Source organism: Hypanus sabinus, chromosome 25 (genome assembly GCF_030144855.1).
Source record: "Hypanus sabinus isolate sHypSab1 chromosome 25, sHypSab1.hap1, whole genome shotgun sequence".
Lineage (NCBI taxonomy): Eukaryota > Metazoa > Chordata > Chondrichthyes > Myliobatiformes > Dasyatidae > Hypanus > Hypanus sabinus.
Genome location: NC_082730.1, coordinates 33819753 through 33832443, shown reverse-complemented (window position 1 = coordinate 33832443; position 12691 = coordinate 33819753). Strand labels below are relative to the sequence as shown.

General features: G+C 36.7%; 1 protein-coding gene across 5 annotated transcripts in view; it reads left to right on the top strand.

Moving 5' to 3' along the window:
- The window catches only part of brpf3b (bromodomain and PHD finger containing, 3b), a 93197-nt gene that overhangs the window by 61026 nt on the left and 19480 nt on the right, over positions 1-12691 (top strand). For all 5 annotated transcript variants that reach the window (XM_059950422.1, XM_059950419.1, XM_059950420.1 and 2 more), the window contains 3 exons: positions 3076-3232; positions 6681-6812; positions 10366-10494. In XM_059950422.1, the coding sequence (XP_059806405.1) occupies positions 3076-3232; positions 6681-6812; positions 10366-10494 (418 nt within the window). The remainder of the gene's footprint in view (positions 1-3075; positions 3233-6680; positions 6813-10365; positions 10495-12691) is intronic.

The following is a 12691-nucleotide window of genomic DNA, read 5'->3' as shown; positions in this document are numbered from 1 at the left end:
TTATAACTCTTCTGAACATATGTATAATCATTAATTCCTGTCATACTGTATAACGGAAAGCTTATCTGCAGCGGAGTTCTTGATGGCAGTGAGAACTGAGAGGATTAAACAAGTTTACTGAAGGATGAGGAGGAAGATATAGCTATGAACTGGATGGAGGTTGGTGGGGCGGGGGGGAAGAGATGGGATGGAAGAGGGGAAAAGAAAGGTGACACACATAGGTGCCAGAGAGAAAAGAATGTGTAAGCTGGAGATCAGCGTTACAAGAATGGCAGGTTCTGTTAAAGATGAAGTATCTGCATGACCTAAAAGTGTAATAGATATTGCAGCAAACACAAGAAAATCGGCAACTGCTGGAAGTCCGAAGAAACACACACCAAATGATGGAGGAACTCAGCAGGTCATGTAGCATCTATGGAAAAGAATAAACAGTTACTGTCTTGGGATGAGACCCTCCTTCTGGATTCAGGGTCTCGGCCCTAAATGTTGACTGTTTACTCTTTTCTGTAGCTATTGGAGTGCACTGAATAAGGTATTGGATGAACATTATCTTTAGTGGCCAATATAGTAATGTAAGTAGACTGAGTAGTCAAATTAATCAGAATCAAAATCTGATTCTGCCTTTTGTTTTGCAGTTGACTAAATTGTGTAATTACCTGCTTCTCAAGCATGTGCCTTCATGCCTGTGCCAGCTTCTTGATAGAGCTGTCCATGTGAAGCTCCTTTCTGTTTTATTACCCAATTCTTTCTCAATCTCATTTCATGATTTTTGAAGGTCCATTTGAAATCACAGCTTGATTAGAATAAATATTCCTTGGGTTTAGCTTTAGATCTGTTGCCACTTGGTTTAAATCTGTATGGACTGGTTGTCAATCTTTATGTTAGAGGGTACAGTTTATATCAAAAACTTTGTGAGTTGAATACCTCTGCTAAAACTCAGAAATCTCTGATATAAGGAACACAGTCCTAGATTTTCTAGTTGCCAATTGAATTCACTCATTCAGGTGCTTTTCTTTTAAAATGCAAACAACTGATTTATATTTATTGACATACATCACTGAATAGGTCCTTACAGCCCTTCGAGCCATGCCGCTGAGCAAGCCCTGATTTAACCCTAATCAGAGGTCAATTTACAATGACCAATTCACCTACATGCCGGTACGTCTTTGAAATGTGGGAGGTAACTGGCACACCTAGAGAAAACCCAAGCATTCCATGGGGAGGACGTACAGATACCTTACAGATGATGTTGGAAATGAACTCTGAACTCTGAATTCTGGTGCCTTGGGTTGTAATGGTGTTGTGCTTACTACTATGCTACCAGATAGCACTAGCAAAGTTGGTCTTATTGTTTGGTTAAGACTTTGATACAAATTTCAGGTCAGAATGTTCTGACAGAGAGGTTCACTGGTAAGTTAGAATAGATTTGCAGAGAGCAACTTGCAATGAGTTGCCATGCTCAGGCACTATTTTGAATGTTAAGATGCTTGTTAATGAATTGCTGTAGTGATTTTGTAGATAGTATTAAGTATAGTCACAGGGTCATTTTGACATGGAGTGAGTTTTATGGTAATAATTGAGTCAAGTCACTTTTATTGTCATTTCAACCGTAACTGCTGATACAGTACATAGTAAAAATGAGACAACGTTTTTCAGGACCATTTTTTTACATGACAGTACAAAAACTAGACTGAACTATGTAAAAAAAACAACACAGAGAAAGCTACACTAGACTACAGACCTACATAGGACTGCATAAAGTGCACAAAAACAGTGCAGGCATTACAATAAATAATGAACAGGACAATAGGGCAAGGTGTCAGTCCAGGCTTTGGGTATTGAGGAGTCTGATTGCTTGGAGGAAGAAACTGTTACATAGTCTGGTCGTGAGAGCCTGAATGCTTTGGAGCCTTTTTCCAGACAGCAGGAGGGAGAAGAGATTGTATGAGGGGTGCAGGGGGTCCTTCATAATGCTGTTTGCTTTGTGGATGCAGCGTGTAGCGTAAATGTCCGTGATGGCGGGAAGAGAGACCCCGATGATCTCAGCTGACCTCACTATCCGCTGCAGGGTCTTGCGATCCGAGGTGGTGCAATTTCTGAACCATGCAGTGATGCAGCTGCTCAGGATGCTCTCAGTACAACCCCTGGATGCTCTCAAGTGAATTACTCCAAGGGTGCTGGGGACATGCTAGTATTTTTAGCAGATGGACAGTATTACAGCATATTCCCAGCTTCTGCCTTGTTCATAGTCGAAGGATATTGTGTAATATGATCTGAAATTAACATATGTAAGTTCTAGTAAATTTGAGCACCCTCTAAAAGGCCATAACATCTTTAATAAATATGTGCCAGAATTGAATGCAGTCCTCTAGTTAAAGCCTAATCAGTATTTTATAAGGTTTAGCTTAACTCTTGTTGGGTGGGACAAGCTGTGTCCTACTTTGCTTGCATTGTACCTGCATTTTGGATGTTTTTAGAAGTTCAAGTTTTTGCTAGACTTAAAAAATTGCTCTTCATAGAACATTGTCTCCCACCACAGGGAATGATTAAACACTGCATGAGTGGATACAATCTCCAAACTGGGAGTCACTTTGCGCTGTGGAATTACAACCACTTGAAACTGTTTTAAGAATACTTGTTTCCATTGTGATCTTTGCAACATATTGTTTGAGGTACAAAGAATTATACATGTGCACTGAGGACACTGCTTTCATCAATTACCTTTACATTTTTATTCCTAATTTTGATGGTATTCCACGAATATAGTCTAACAATCTTGTACCAGTCAAGATTCAAAGTAATATTTTGCTCACTTTTGCAAGCTTTTAAACTATAAGACTTAAATACTGTAATTTCAAAAACAATTAAAAACTTTAGTTTTAATGCGCGATTGCTAAAACTTTCATAGCTTTTAGTAATAAAGCTTTAAACAAAAACATACAATGAGGAAGTCATTGGATGATCTTCATATGGCTGCTTTTGATCATCATAAAAAACAATTTTATAATTGTAAAATCATTTTTAGAATACAATTGGCAATATTTGTAATTCTGAGAATGCCTACTTTATTTTCAGGTTGAATAAAATATGCAGTCGATTATCGATCCAGAGGAAAACACAGTTTATGCAGAGGCTGCATAATTACTGGATGCTGAAAAGGCAGTCACGGAATGGTGTTCCTTTACTTCGGCGATTGCATTCACATTTACAAACTCAAAGAAATGCTGAACAGGTAAAGCAATTTTTAACTGACTCACTGATTTTGGTATCTTTGGCTTAAGTGTTGAAAACACTACCTTGGAAATGAGCAAAAATGTATTTTACTCTCCTGCCTGCATATAATCATACATTGTACACCTCTTCTTGCTATATCCCTTAGGTCTCCTCAGGTATATATGTATTACTATAAAGTTGTCATATGGTATTAATATAGTAATTGACCAGTAAGCATTTTGAATAGGGGTATCAGCATGTTGTAATTCTCAGTCTGAGGAAGTAGTGACATATTAATGGATTGTGCAAATGAGAAGGGTCAGTAATAGGACTTCATTACCTATCACACAGTTATATAATGTGATTTATATTTTTAAATAGTATCATAATTTTCTCTATGAAGTCATGGACATGCTCAAATATATGTTAGTGAAATGCAGGTATCCATTTTTACACACCTCTGAGACTTCAATTAACTTTTGAAGTGCTGAGTATTCAGTCATTAGCACATTCTCCCCTAGGCTGACAGAATATGGCTTGAAACCAAGAGAATGTAGTAAATTAAGCTAGTCACTTTCAAATTGATAGGTTTGTTTTCAATCCATTTCCATCTCTGAATTAAGTAGTTGTTAACATTGGTGTTAATTGGTGTCAGATTGCAAACTGTGGCAATTCAATCCAGAGAAGTACCAATGTTCCAAAATTGGACCTACGTAATATTATACTGATTCACAGCACTAAACAATGTAGCATTCTCTTCTTAGTGAGATGGTCTCAATTACTCTCTGACAACTGCTGGGAGGCAAAAATTAGCTGTTGTCTACAATCAATTGAGTGGACTGCCCACCATAAACACCAGCCCAGTGGAACTTTAAGAAACATAATTGGGCTTTGTTTACTGTAACTGTTAAACAATTTGCTTTACTACCCCAATGAGAGGAATTTTATAAACACATTTATGAAATTCTCTGTAGAGCTGTAAAGTTTACAATCTTGTTCACTTTTTAATGCATGCTATGTTGACGGTGCAGAAATCTTAAATATCTTCAATGAATATAGTTTGCGGATAAACTTTAAAGACAAAACAAGTCCCTGAAATAATAGCTTATAATGATGGTCTTCTGTTGAATATTTGAAGTTGTGTTATTGGACTGACTTTTCATGATTGAACGAGGATATGGAAATGCCAAATTTGTGACCTTTCGTTTAATCCAGCAACTAGTTACCTTGTGCATGCATAAGTTATGTGCTCGATACCAGGCTGCACGAATGCATCTAAGTTGGTTCACCATAATGACTTTTCAATCCTGGAAGCTACTTCTTGAATGTTAAGTTTATTGAGCCAATGATATCTTATACTGTACTTGTACATTGTAAGTACCTCTAGTTAACTTATTGATTAACTTTTGAAAAAATGCTTAATATTTAATATTTTCCTTTGTTTTGATAATTTCACCATTTTAGCATAATATTCAAAGCATTTGTATTGGTAGCAAAAATCAAGTTGCTGGAGGAATGCCATTGGTCATGTAGCATCTGTGGAGAAAACGGGATTGTTGACATTTCAGATTGATATTCTATATCAGGATGAGAGTGTAAAGGGAAGATAGCCAGAATAAAGAGATGAGAGGAGACAGAGAAGTGATATGGGAGCTGGGAAGCGGAATAGATGGACCCAGGATTTGATCCTACACAATATTCCGTGTGGGAACTTAAACTGGAGGTCGCAGTGTTTTTTTTACGAGGTTGAGTTGCGAGCTCGGTGTCAACCCGGCACAGATGGAGAGTGCACTCGGGAGCGGTTTGTCACTGGATCGAATTCGGGAACCTCTGTTCTTGAGTGCCACCAGCCGACCGGAAAGTGGGGGTGGGGGTTTCAGGGTGAATCTTGCTAAGAAAAATTTAAGCCAAATACAAGGTTATACACTGAGCACAGCGTCAACGGCAACGACTTAAAATGGCGGATGGCATTTTCTTTCCTCGGTTCATAAGTATGAGTTGTTCGTAAGTCGGACGTTTATAACTCAGGGACTACCTGTATTAGCGATTCTGAAAAGAAAGGAAAGTGATGGATGGAGCCAGATAAGGGGTCAATGAGTCATAGAAAAATACAGCACAGAAACTGGTCCCATCGACCTGTACCTGGACCATAGCCCTCCATAACCTGACTGTCTATGTACCTAATCAAACGTCTCTTAAGCATTGAAATAAAGCTTGTATGCACCACTTGCGGTGGCAGCTCAATTCACACCCTCACATTCCTCTAAGTGAAGAAGTTTCCCCTCATGTTCTTAATCTTTTCACCTTTCACCCTGTAATTCATGACCTCTAGTTGTAGTCCCACCAAATCTCAATGGACAAAGCCTGCTTGTATTTACCCTATTTATACCCCTCATAATCTCCTCTTGATCTTCTACATTTCAAGGAATAAATTCCTACACTATTCAATCTTTCCTTATAATTCGGGTCCTCCAGTCCCGGCAACAACCATGTAAATATTTTCTGTACTCTCCTGTAAATGGGTGACCAAAACTGTATACAATACTCGAAATTAGTCCTCACCAATGTCTTGTACAACTTCAGTGTAACATCCCATCTCCTGTATTCAATGTGCAAATTTATGTGCAAAAAAGCCTTCTTTGCAACCCTACCAGTGCCGCCACTTCGAATGAATTTTGGATCTGTAATCCCAGATCCCTTTCTTTTACCGCATTCCTCTGTGCCCTGGTATTTATTATGTAAGTAAATACAGATACAAAAACTCAATTTAAGATCTCCCCCATCTCTTTTGGCACAATTACCATTGTGATCTTCCAGAGGACCAATTTTGTCTTTTGCAATCCTTTTGCTCTTAGTGAACCTGTAGGATCCCTTGGGATTCTTCTTCACCTTGTTTGCAAGGGCAACTTTTTTTTATCAATCTGTCTTTTTTTAGCCCTCCAGATTTCTTATACTTTGTAAGTACCTCATCTGTTCTTCATTTGATGCTTGGCAAAAGGGAAATGGGGTTGGGAGGGGAATGGTACCGAGCGGTAGAGCGTGTGGGTAATGTGCATGGGAAAGCAGACAGGAGGGGAAAGAAACTGGGAAGCGAGGGACTGGGGTGTTTTGAAAGAAGAGGATATACAAGTAGACCAGGGTGGATCAGAAGGAGTGTGTGATTACCTGAAATTGGAGAATTCAGTTTTCCTGTCATTTAGTTACTGTATATACTACTAAGTTAGAATATGATTATCTTTTTGCCTTCATAGATGTTGCTTGATCTCCTGAGTTCTTCCAGAAGCTTTTTTTTTGCAGTCTTTTACATTTACATATGTATTTGTTATTAATGATTGATCACTTCATCTTTACAAATATCTTCATTGTTCGCATACTGACCAGTCTTTTAACTACTTGCATTTTAGAATTTTAATAATCAGTTGCTGACTTTAATAAAATACACATGTCTGGTTTTGCTCACTTCACAGAAAGAACAGGATGAAAAAAACAGTGCAGTGAAAGAACAATTGAAATACTGGCAGAAACTGCGGCATGATTTGGAAAGAGCTCGTCTGCTTGTTGAACTGATTCGCAAAAGAGAGAAGCTCAAGAGAGAAGAGGTAATTGTTTCAGTGCTGATAATGAAAGATCTGTGTACCTTATTTGGGCATTATGTGTAGTAAATCTAATAAGTCTTCCCTCTGACTTATAAGTAGTTGGAATTGTAGTTATTTCATTTGTACATGTTTCTGATATTATTCCAGCTGGAACATGGAAATTAATAAATAGGATTGTGTTACTTATTAAAAGCCTACGCCATGTATCTCTCTGACCTGTCATTTAATCCTGTTTATTGAATGGCAATAAAAGGACTAGACAGTTTTACAGTGTAATGTCTAAGGAACATGGACATTGTTGAGTAAGGGACTTTGGTAAGGTTAAGGGTGATAGTAACAGAATTAAATGAATTAATAAATACATAAATTAGTCAAATAATTAATCAGATAAATACTGCACATTAACAGGCATGGCAGGGTGAATTTGGGAGTTAATGGAAATTATTGGGATTCACAGCAACCATAGCTTTAGAAAATGGCCATAACTCAAGGAACTTTAATATGGAGTTGATTGAGCTGGAGTCTGAGATTCAGACATTACAATGCATCAGTGAGGGGAAAGGCTGTGCAGATGCTTTATTCAAGGAGGCAGTTGTTCTTAGACTAACTTACAAAATTGATTCATTGACAAAGACAGAAGGCCATAACCAGAAGTGAGGCAGATATGGAGATCAGGACAAAGGAGGTTTGGCTGAACGTACGTCAATAGGTGGCAAATTGAAATTGTCTGAATAAGATCAAAAAATGAATGCATGGCTCAAAGACTAGTGTGGGAGAAATAGGTTGAAATTCATGGAGCAGTGGCATGTAGTGGAAAAAGAAACAATGTTTCCCTGGAGATGGGCCTCATTTGAGCTGGACTGGAATCGGTGTTTGAGTAGAATGCTCCTCACCTTGGGTGTTGCATGACTGGAGTCAGTACATTCTCCCTGGGACTGTGCAGATTTTGTCTGGGTGCCCTAGATGCCTCCTCTCTCATTGTAGGTTATTTAGCTGCTGTAAGTTGCAATCTGTGTAGGAGTGTCATGGGAGATCTGTTCCATGACATGCGGGGTGAATCAGTTATAATAACTGGGAAGATGGGACTGACAGGTCTCTTGAGAGCCCAAATGGCTGCCTTCTTACTTGTAAGAGAAAGGTAAGAATAATATCAGGCTATAGAAAGGTTTCAAAACAGAAGGTGAGACTTGATTAAGGAAAAATTAGAATTTTTAAAAGAAGGTAAAACTTTGTAAGGTAGGGTAGTGAAGTGAGTAATAATAGCTAGAAATAAAAATGGCAAATGTTGGAAAGACTTGGCAGCAAGTAGCATATGTGAAGAGTTAATGTTTAGAACAAAATCTATCAGGAAGAGACAAAGTATGTAACATTAGTGTATAATTGGAACAGAGTCAGACTAAGGAAAACAATAAATAGATTAAATTGAAGCCTTATTATCTGAATACATTTTTATTGATAACAAGGTAGGTGTATTATTGGCACAGATTTATACATATAGGTATGCTCTAATATAAATCACTAAGATGTAAGTGTAAAGTGACTAGTTAAAAATTAAAAATTTCAGAATAATTTAACTTGTATACTAAAAAGAGATAGGTTAAATAGAAGAGAAGTGGGTTAATCTTGATATCAAGGATTGGAATAAAGGTAGCAAAGAGAAATGATTCTAGTTCAGAAACTTAAGTAGAATCATTGTGAGTGGAATGAAGAAACATGGCAGAAGATAATGTTGTAAGTTATTATGGGCCCCTTCAAAAAGAATGGTCATACAGGACAATAATCAGGAACTTACATGGGTATATGACAAGGGTAATATAATTATGGAATATATATATCAACTTTCAGATGACCTTTAACAGGGCGTCACACAAGAGATTAGCGCAAGTGACTAATGGGCAGAAACAGCAGGAATAAACAGACAATTTTCAGTTTGGCAGGTTGTGACTAATGGAGTGTCACACAGATAGGTGCTGAGGAGATCATGCAATAACTCCAGGTTCCTGACGACAGATGTTTAATGGTAGAATGAACTTTAGAAGAACCTGACAGATGGAAAAGTGAGGTTTCATTCATTTTGGCTAAAAAAAGCATTGGTTATTCTTTTTAAATGATGAGAGTTTGAAAGATGTAGTGTTAAGAGGGAGCTGGGTGCTCTTGTGCATGAATTTTCAAATGTTAACTTTGCAGATATGGCAAGCAATTCTGAAGCTCTTCAGTAAGGTCCTATTCAAGAATTTGGTAACATTATTACAACAGATGGAATTGGGAGTAATTTGTAGATATGGGCTGAGAATTGATTGTTGGGAAAAAAGTAAAGAGTGGAACTAAGTTAATATGGTAGAGTATGGAGATGATGCAGGAAAGAAGTTGCTGAGGTAAAACCTGATGGTCTAGCATCTGATTCAATCAGTTGAGTGGGTCTGAGCCAGAAGTCTACAGAACAATCTATGGGTGAGTTGTGGCCAAGGCTGGGTCAGGGATCCAGAATACTTGAGAGCAAGAACATGGATAGGTTCATGGCTGGAGTTAAGTTCTGGAGTGCTTCTGCTTCATTGGCTGGACCCTTTAAATACAACAGGTTCTCTGGAAAATTAGTTATGTCATTTTGTAACTTGTAAGAACTATGAGTATTATTAGGAAATAACACCACACAGTCAAGGAGAAATCTGTTAATCCAACACCATTTAAGTCCCAAAGACATAAATTGTCAGTTTTACCGTATTTACTGTATTGCATTATGGCAATTCAAGTACCAGAAATTTTCCCTGAAAAAATTCACTAATCCCTACCAAAAGTATGGGGCATTAATGTGAAAATAAGTACACGAAACAACTTGCACTTCTTGGCCAATGCACATCTTCATGCTTCAAAAATTGTGATTATGGACTATATTCCAGGAATATAAGCCCTTTCCACCCCCCCTCCCCGACCCCAGTAACATAAAAGTCACCTAGAATCTGTTTATTTCTTTTCTCTTGAGCTTCCACTTTAAATCCCACCAGTTACAAATCAATTTATCCCTTTCCTTCCCTTTCCTTTATATTTGAGTTGTTTTTTTGTATGCTTCAATTTGTTTTTATATTCTCACATTCAGATTTCTCCCCTCCATTTGAAATGTGTGATACCTGGTTGCAATTATTTGCCATGTCAGCACAATTTAATTTCCAGTCAACTTTTGCCACCTCTGGCTTAGCAATTTTTAATGTACTTCAGAAGCTTACCTTTCCTTTCATACTGGTGATCCAATTGTTTGTGTATCATATTATTAATAACTTTTCTATAGAGAAATTATGTTATCCGTAAGATAAAGAGATGGCCTTAATTACTGTGCAGATTATTTTGCAGTTGGATTCTTGTGAGCCACAAGAATTATATAGTACCTTGACTCTCTACAACATTCATTTTCCTATGGGTTCAGGATACAACTTTTGAAATGTTTGTTTTCTCTGTACATCTGAGAACACGCTATATACTTGCATCTTAAAAAATTAACATCAATGCTCTTCTTTAACTTTTTAAACTTCATTTTGACATACTGTGGATTAACATCCTACAGGTCAAAGTTCAGCAAGTTGCATTGGAACTGCAACTTACACCATTTATTGTCTTCTTAAGACAAATTTTGGATCAACTTCAGGAAAGAGATCAAGCAAATATATTTGCACAACCTGTCAGCCTCAAAGAGGTAAGGCCATGAAAGCCATGATATAGATTACTTAAGTTTATTACCTGTTTTAATATGAAATGCATAACTTCCTAATGTTGAATAATTTACCTTTCATGTATTTAAATTCTGCTTAATAGTTCTGATGTTAAATAGCTTAAATTGTAATCAAATGCCAAATTAAATAGACTGCCTTAACATTCCTCCCCTTATAATCACCTTTGGCACTCTTCACCAAATTGATCATATTAGTTGAATGTATATCCAAATGAATTGTATAGCCTTTTTGTTTTTGTAAAATCTAGGCAGTATCCTTTAATATTCTTGAAAAAAATTCAAGACCATTAAGGAATTTTTCTAACTGGGTTATTTGTGTCATTTTGGCAACATCTCTGTTGAAAATTAACAAGAGCCAAAATCTAAAGCAAATTCTGGTAAGTGAAAGGAATAGAAAGAGCAGTGAAGAATTAAACATGGAAGATATTTGGGGGGGGGGGGGTTTCAAATTAGTCCCAAAAAAATCTTTACGATTTCATTAGCAGATAGAATGTGTTTGGGGCAACATGGGTCCCTGTAATCTAAATAATTATGTAAATGAAGTGAGAAAGTGATCAATATTGAATTACTATTTTGAATCAGTATTTACAGTAAAGAGAGAAAATAATAATTTAGACATAGGGAGAAGGACTCCCCAAAATGAATGTCAGCAGAATGAATTTGAGGAAAAAATAGTATTCATGAATGAGAAATCTCTAGAAACATCGTTTGCAACCCAGAATTTAGAGGAAGTAAGTAAAAACATTGTAGATGCCCCAACTATAATTTTTCAAAGTTATTTTAATTTGGAACCATTCATTTAAATTGGAAAAGTGCCTGTCCAAGTGAATGAATAAAATAAGAAGTGATAGAGCTTGATATATGTTATAAAGAAATTGCTAATGTTTATAAATAAGAATGGAGGGACTGAACATTTAAAAATCAGTTGATTATATAGAGCCAATGGAGATTTGTAAGCATAGGCCAGGTATGATATATTTGATTGAAACTTTTGAAGAAGTAGTGATAGGGGAACGTCTAAGTATAATGTTTATATGGATTAATATGAAAGCATTTAATTAAAAGTCTCTGTGAAACTTGTGAGCTAGAGTTAAATTTGCTACATACTGACCTTGCTAGGAATTTTCACTGAGTAGGAGTAAGCATAGTAGGAAGATGGATAGGTTACCTGTCAGAATGTATAAGAGCTGCGTAGGAGGTGTTGCTTCGTACCATATTAATAAATATGTTGGATGATTGAATAAAAAGCCACGTGTCCAAGTTTGTCTATATGACAAAGAAACTGTATCTATTATGGAAAGAGGCATTAAGTTATGACTTGAATAAGCAGATGAATTTCAACATGAGATTATCACCAATCTGGACCAAAAATTAATAGAATGAATTATTTATTTAATGTGCTGAATAGTTTAAGCAATAGAAGTTCAAAAGGAGGGTCCATGAGCATAGATAATTAAAATGTCATAAAAGGGTACAAAAAGTTATTTGACAAAGGACAATGAATTCCGGACCCTAATATTCAAGATGCAAGATGTCCTACAATTAACCAAAACCCATGTTGAATGACACTGCAGGAAAGCTAAAATAAGATTTACTAGAATGATGTCTAGATTTCAAGGGTTAAATAACAAGGAGAAAATTGCACAAGCTTAGGGCATTTGCAGCAAGAAACTACAGATTCTGGAAATCCAAAATAAAAATAGAAATTGCTTGAGGCACTCAGAAATTTGTTAGCAGAGTGACACAGGCAATTTTCCAATTTAAACAAAATCCATGGGGGAAGAATCAGGGTCAGCAGTTCAGGTCAAAGACCCGTCATCAGAATTGGAAAAGTGTGAAAGCAAGCATGTGAAATGGTGGAGAGAACAGAGTGAATATCTATGTTAGAGTGCAGACTGAAGTTGTAGAGATAATGATCATAATTAAAAATTGGCAATTAAAGGCAGAAGAAAGGGGGGGGAGAAAAACAAAATAGAATGAATTAGAAAAGTACAGTCATGTCTCTGGGAAGATAGAAAAAAGGTGGTTATCTGAAATAATTGAATTAGATATTGACTGTTAAAATGATATGCTGTCATCCTCTCTCCACTCTGCAAGTTAGAGCATGTTTTTTGTCACTTTTCCAGTTAGGATAATGGAAATTCATAAGTAGGTGATTAAG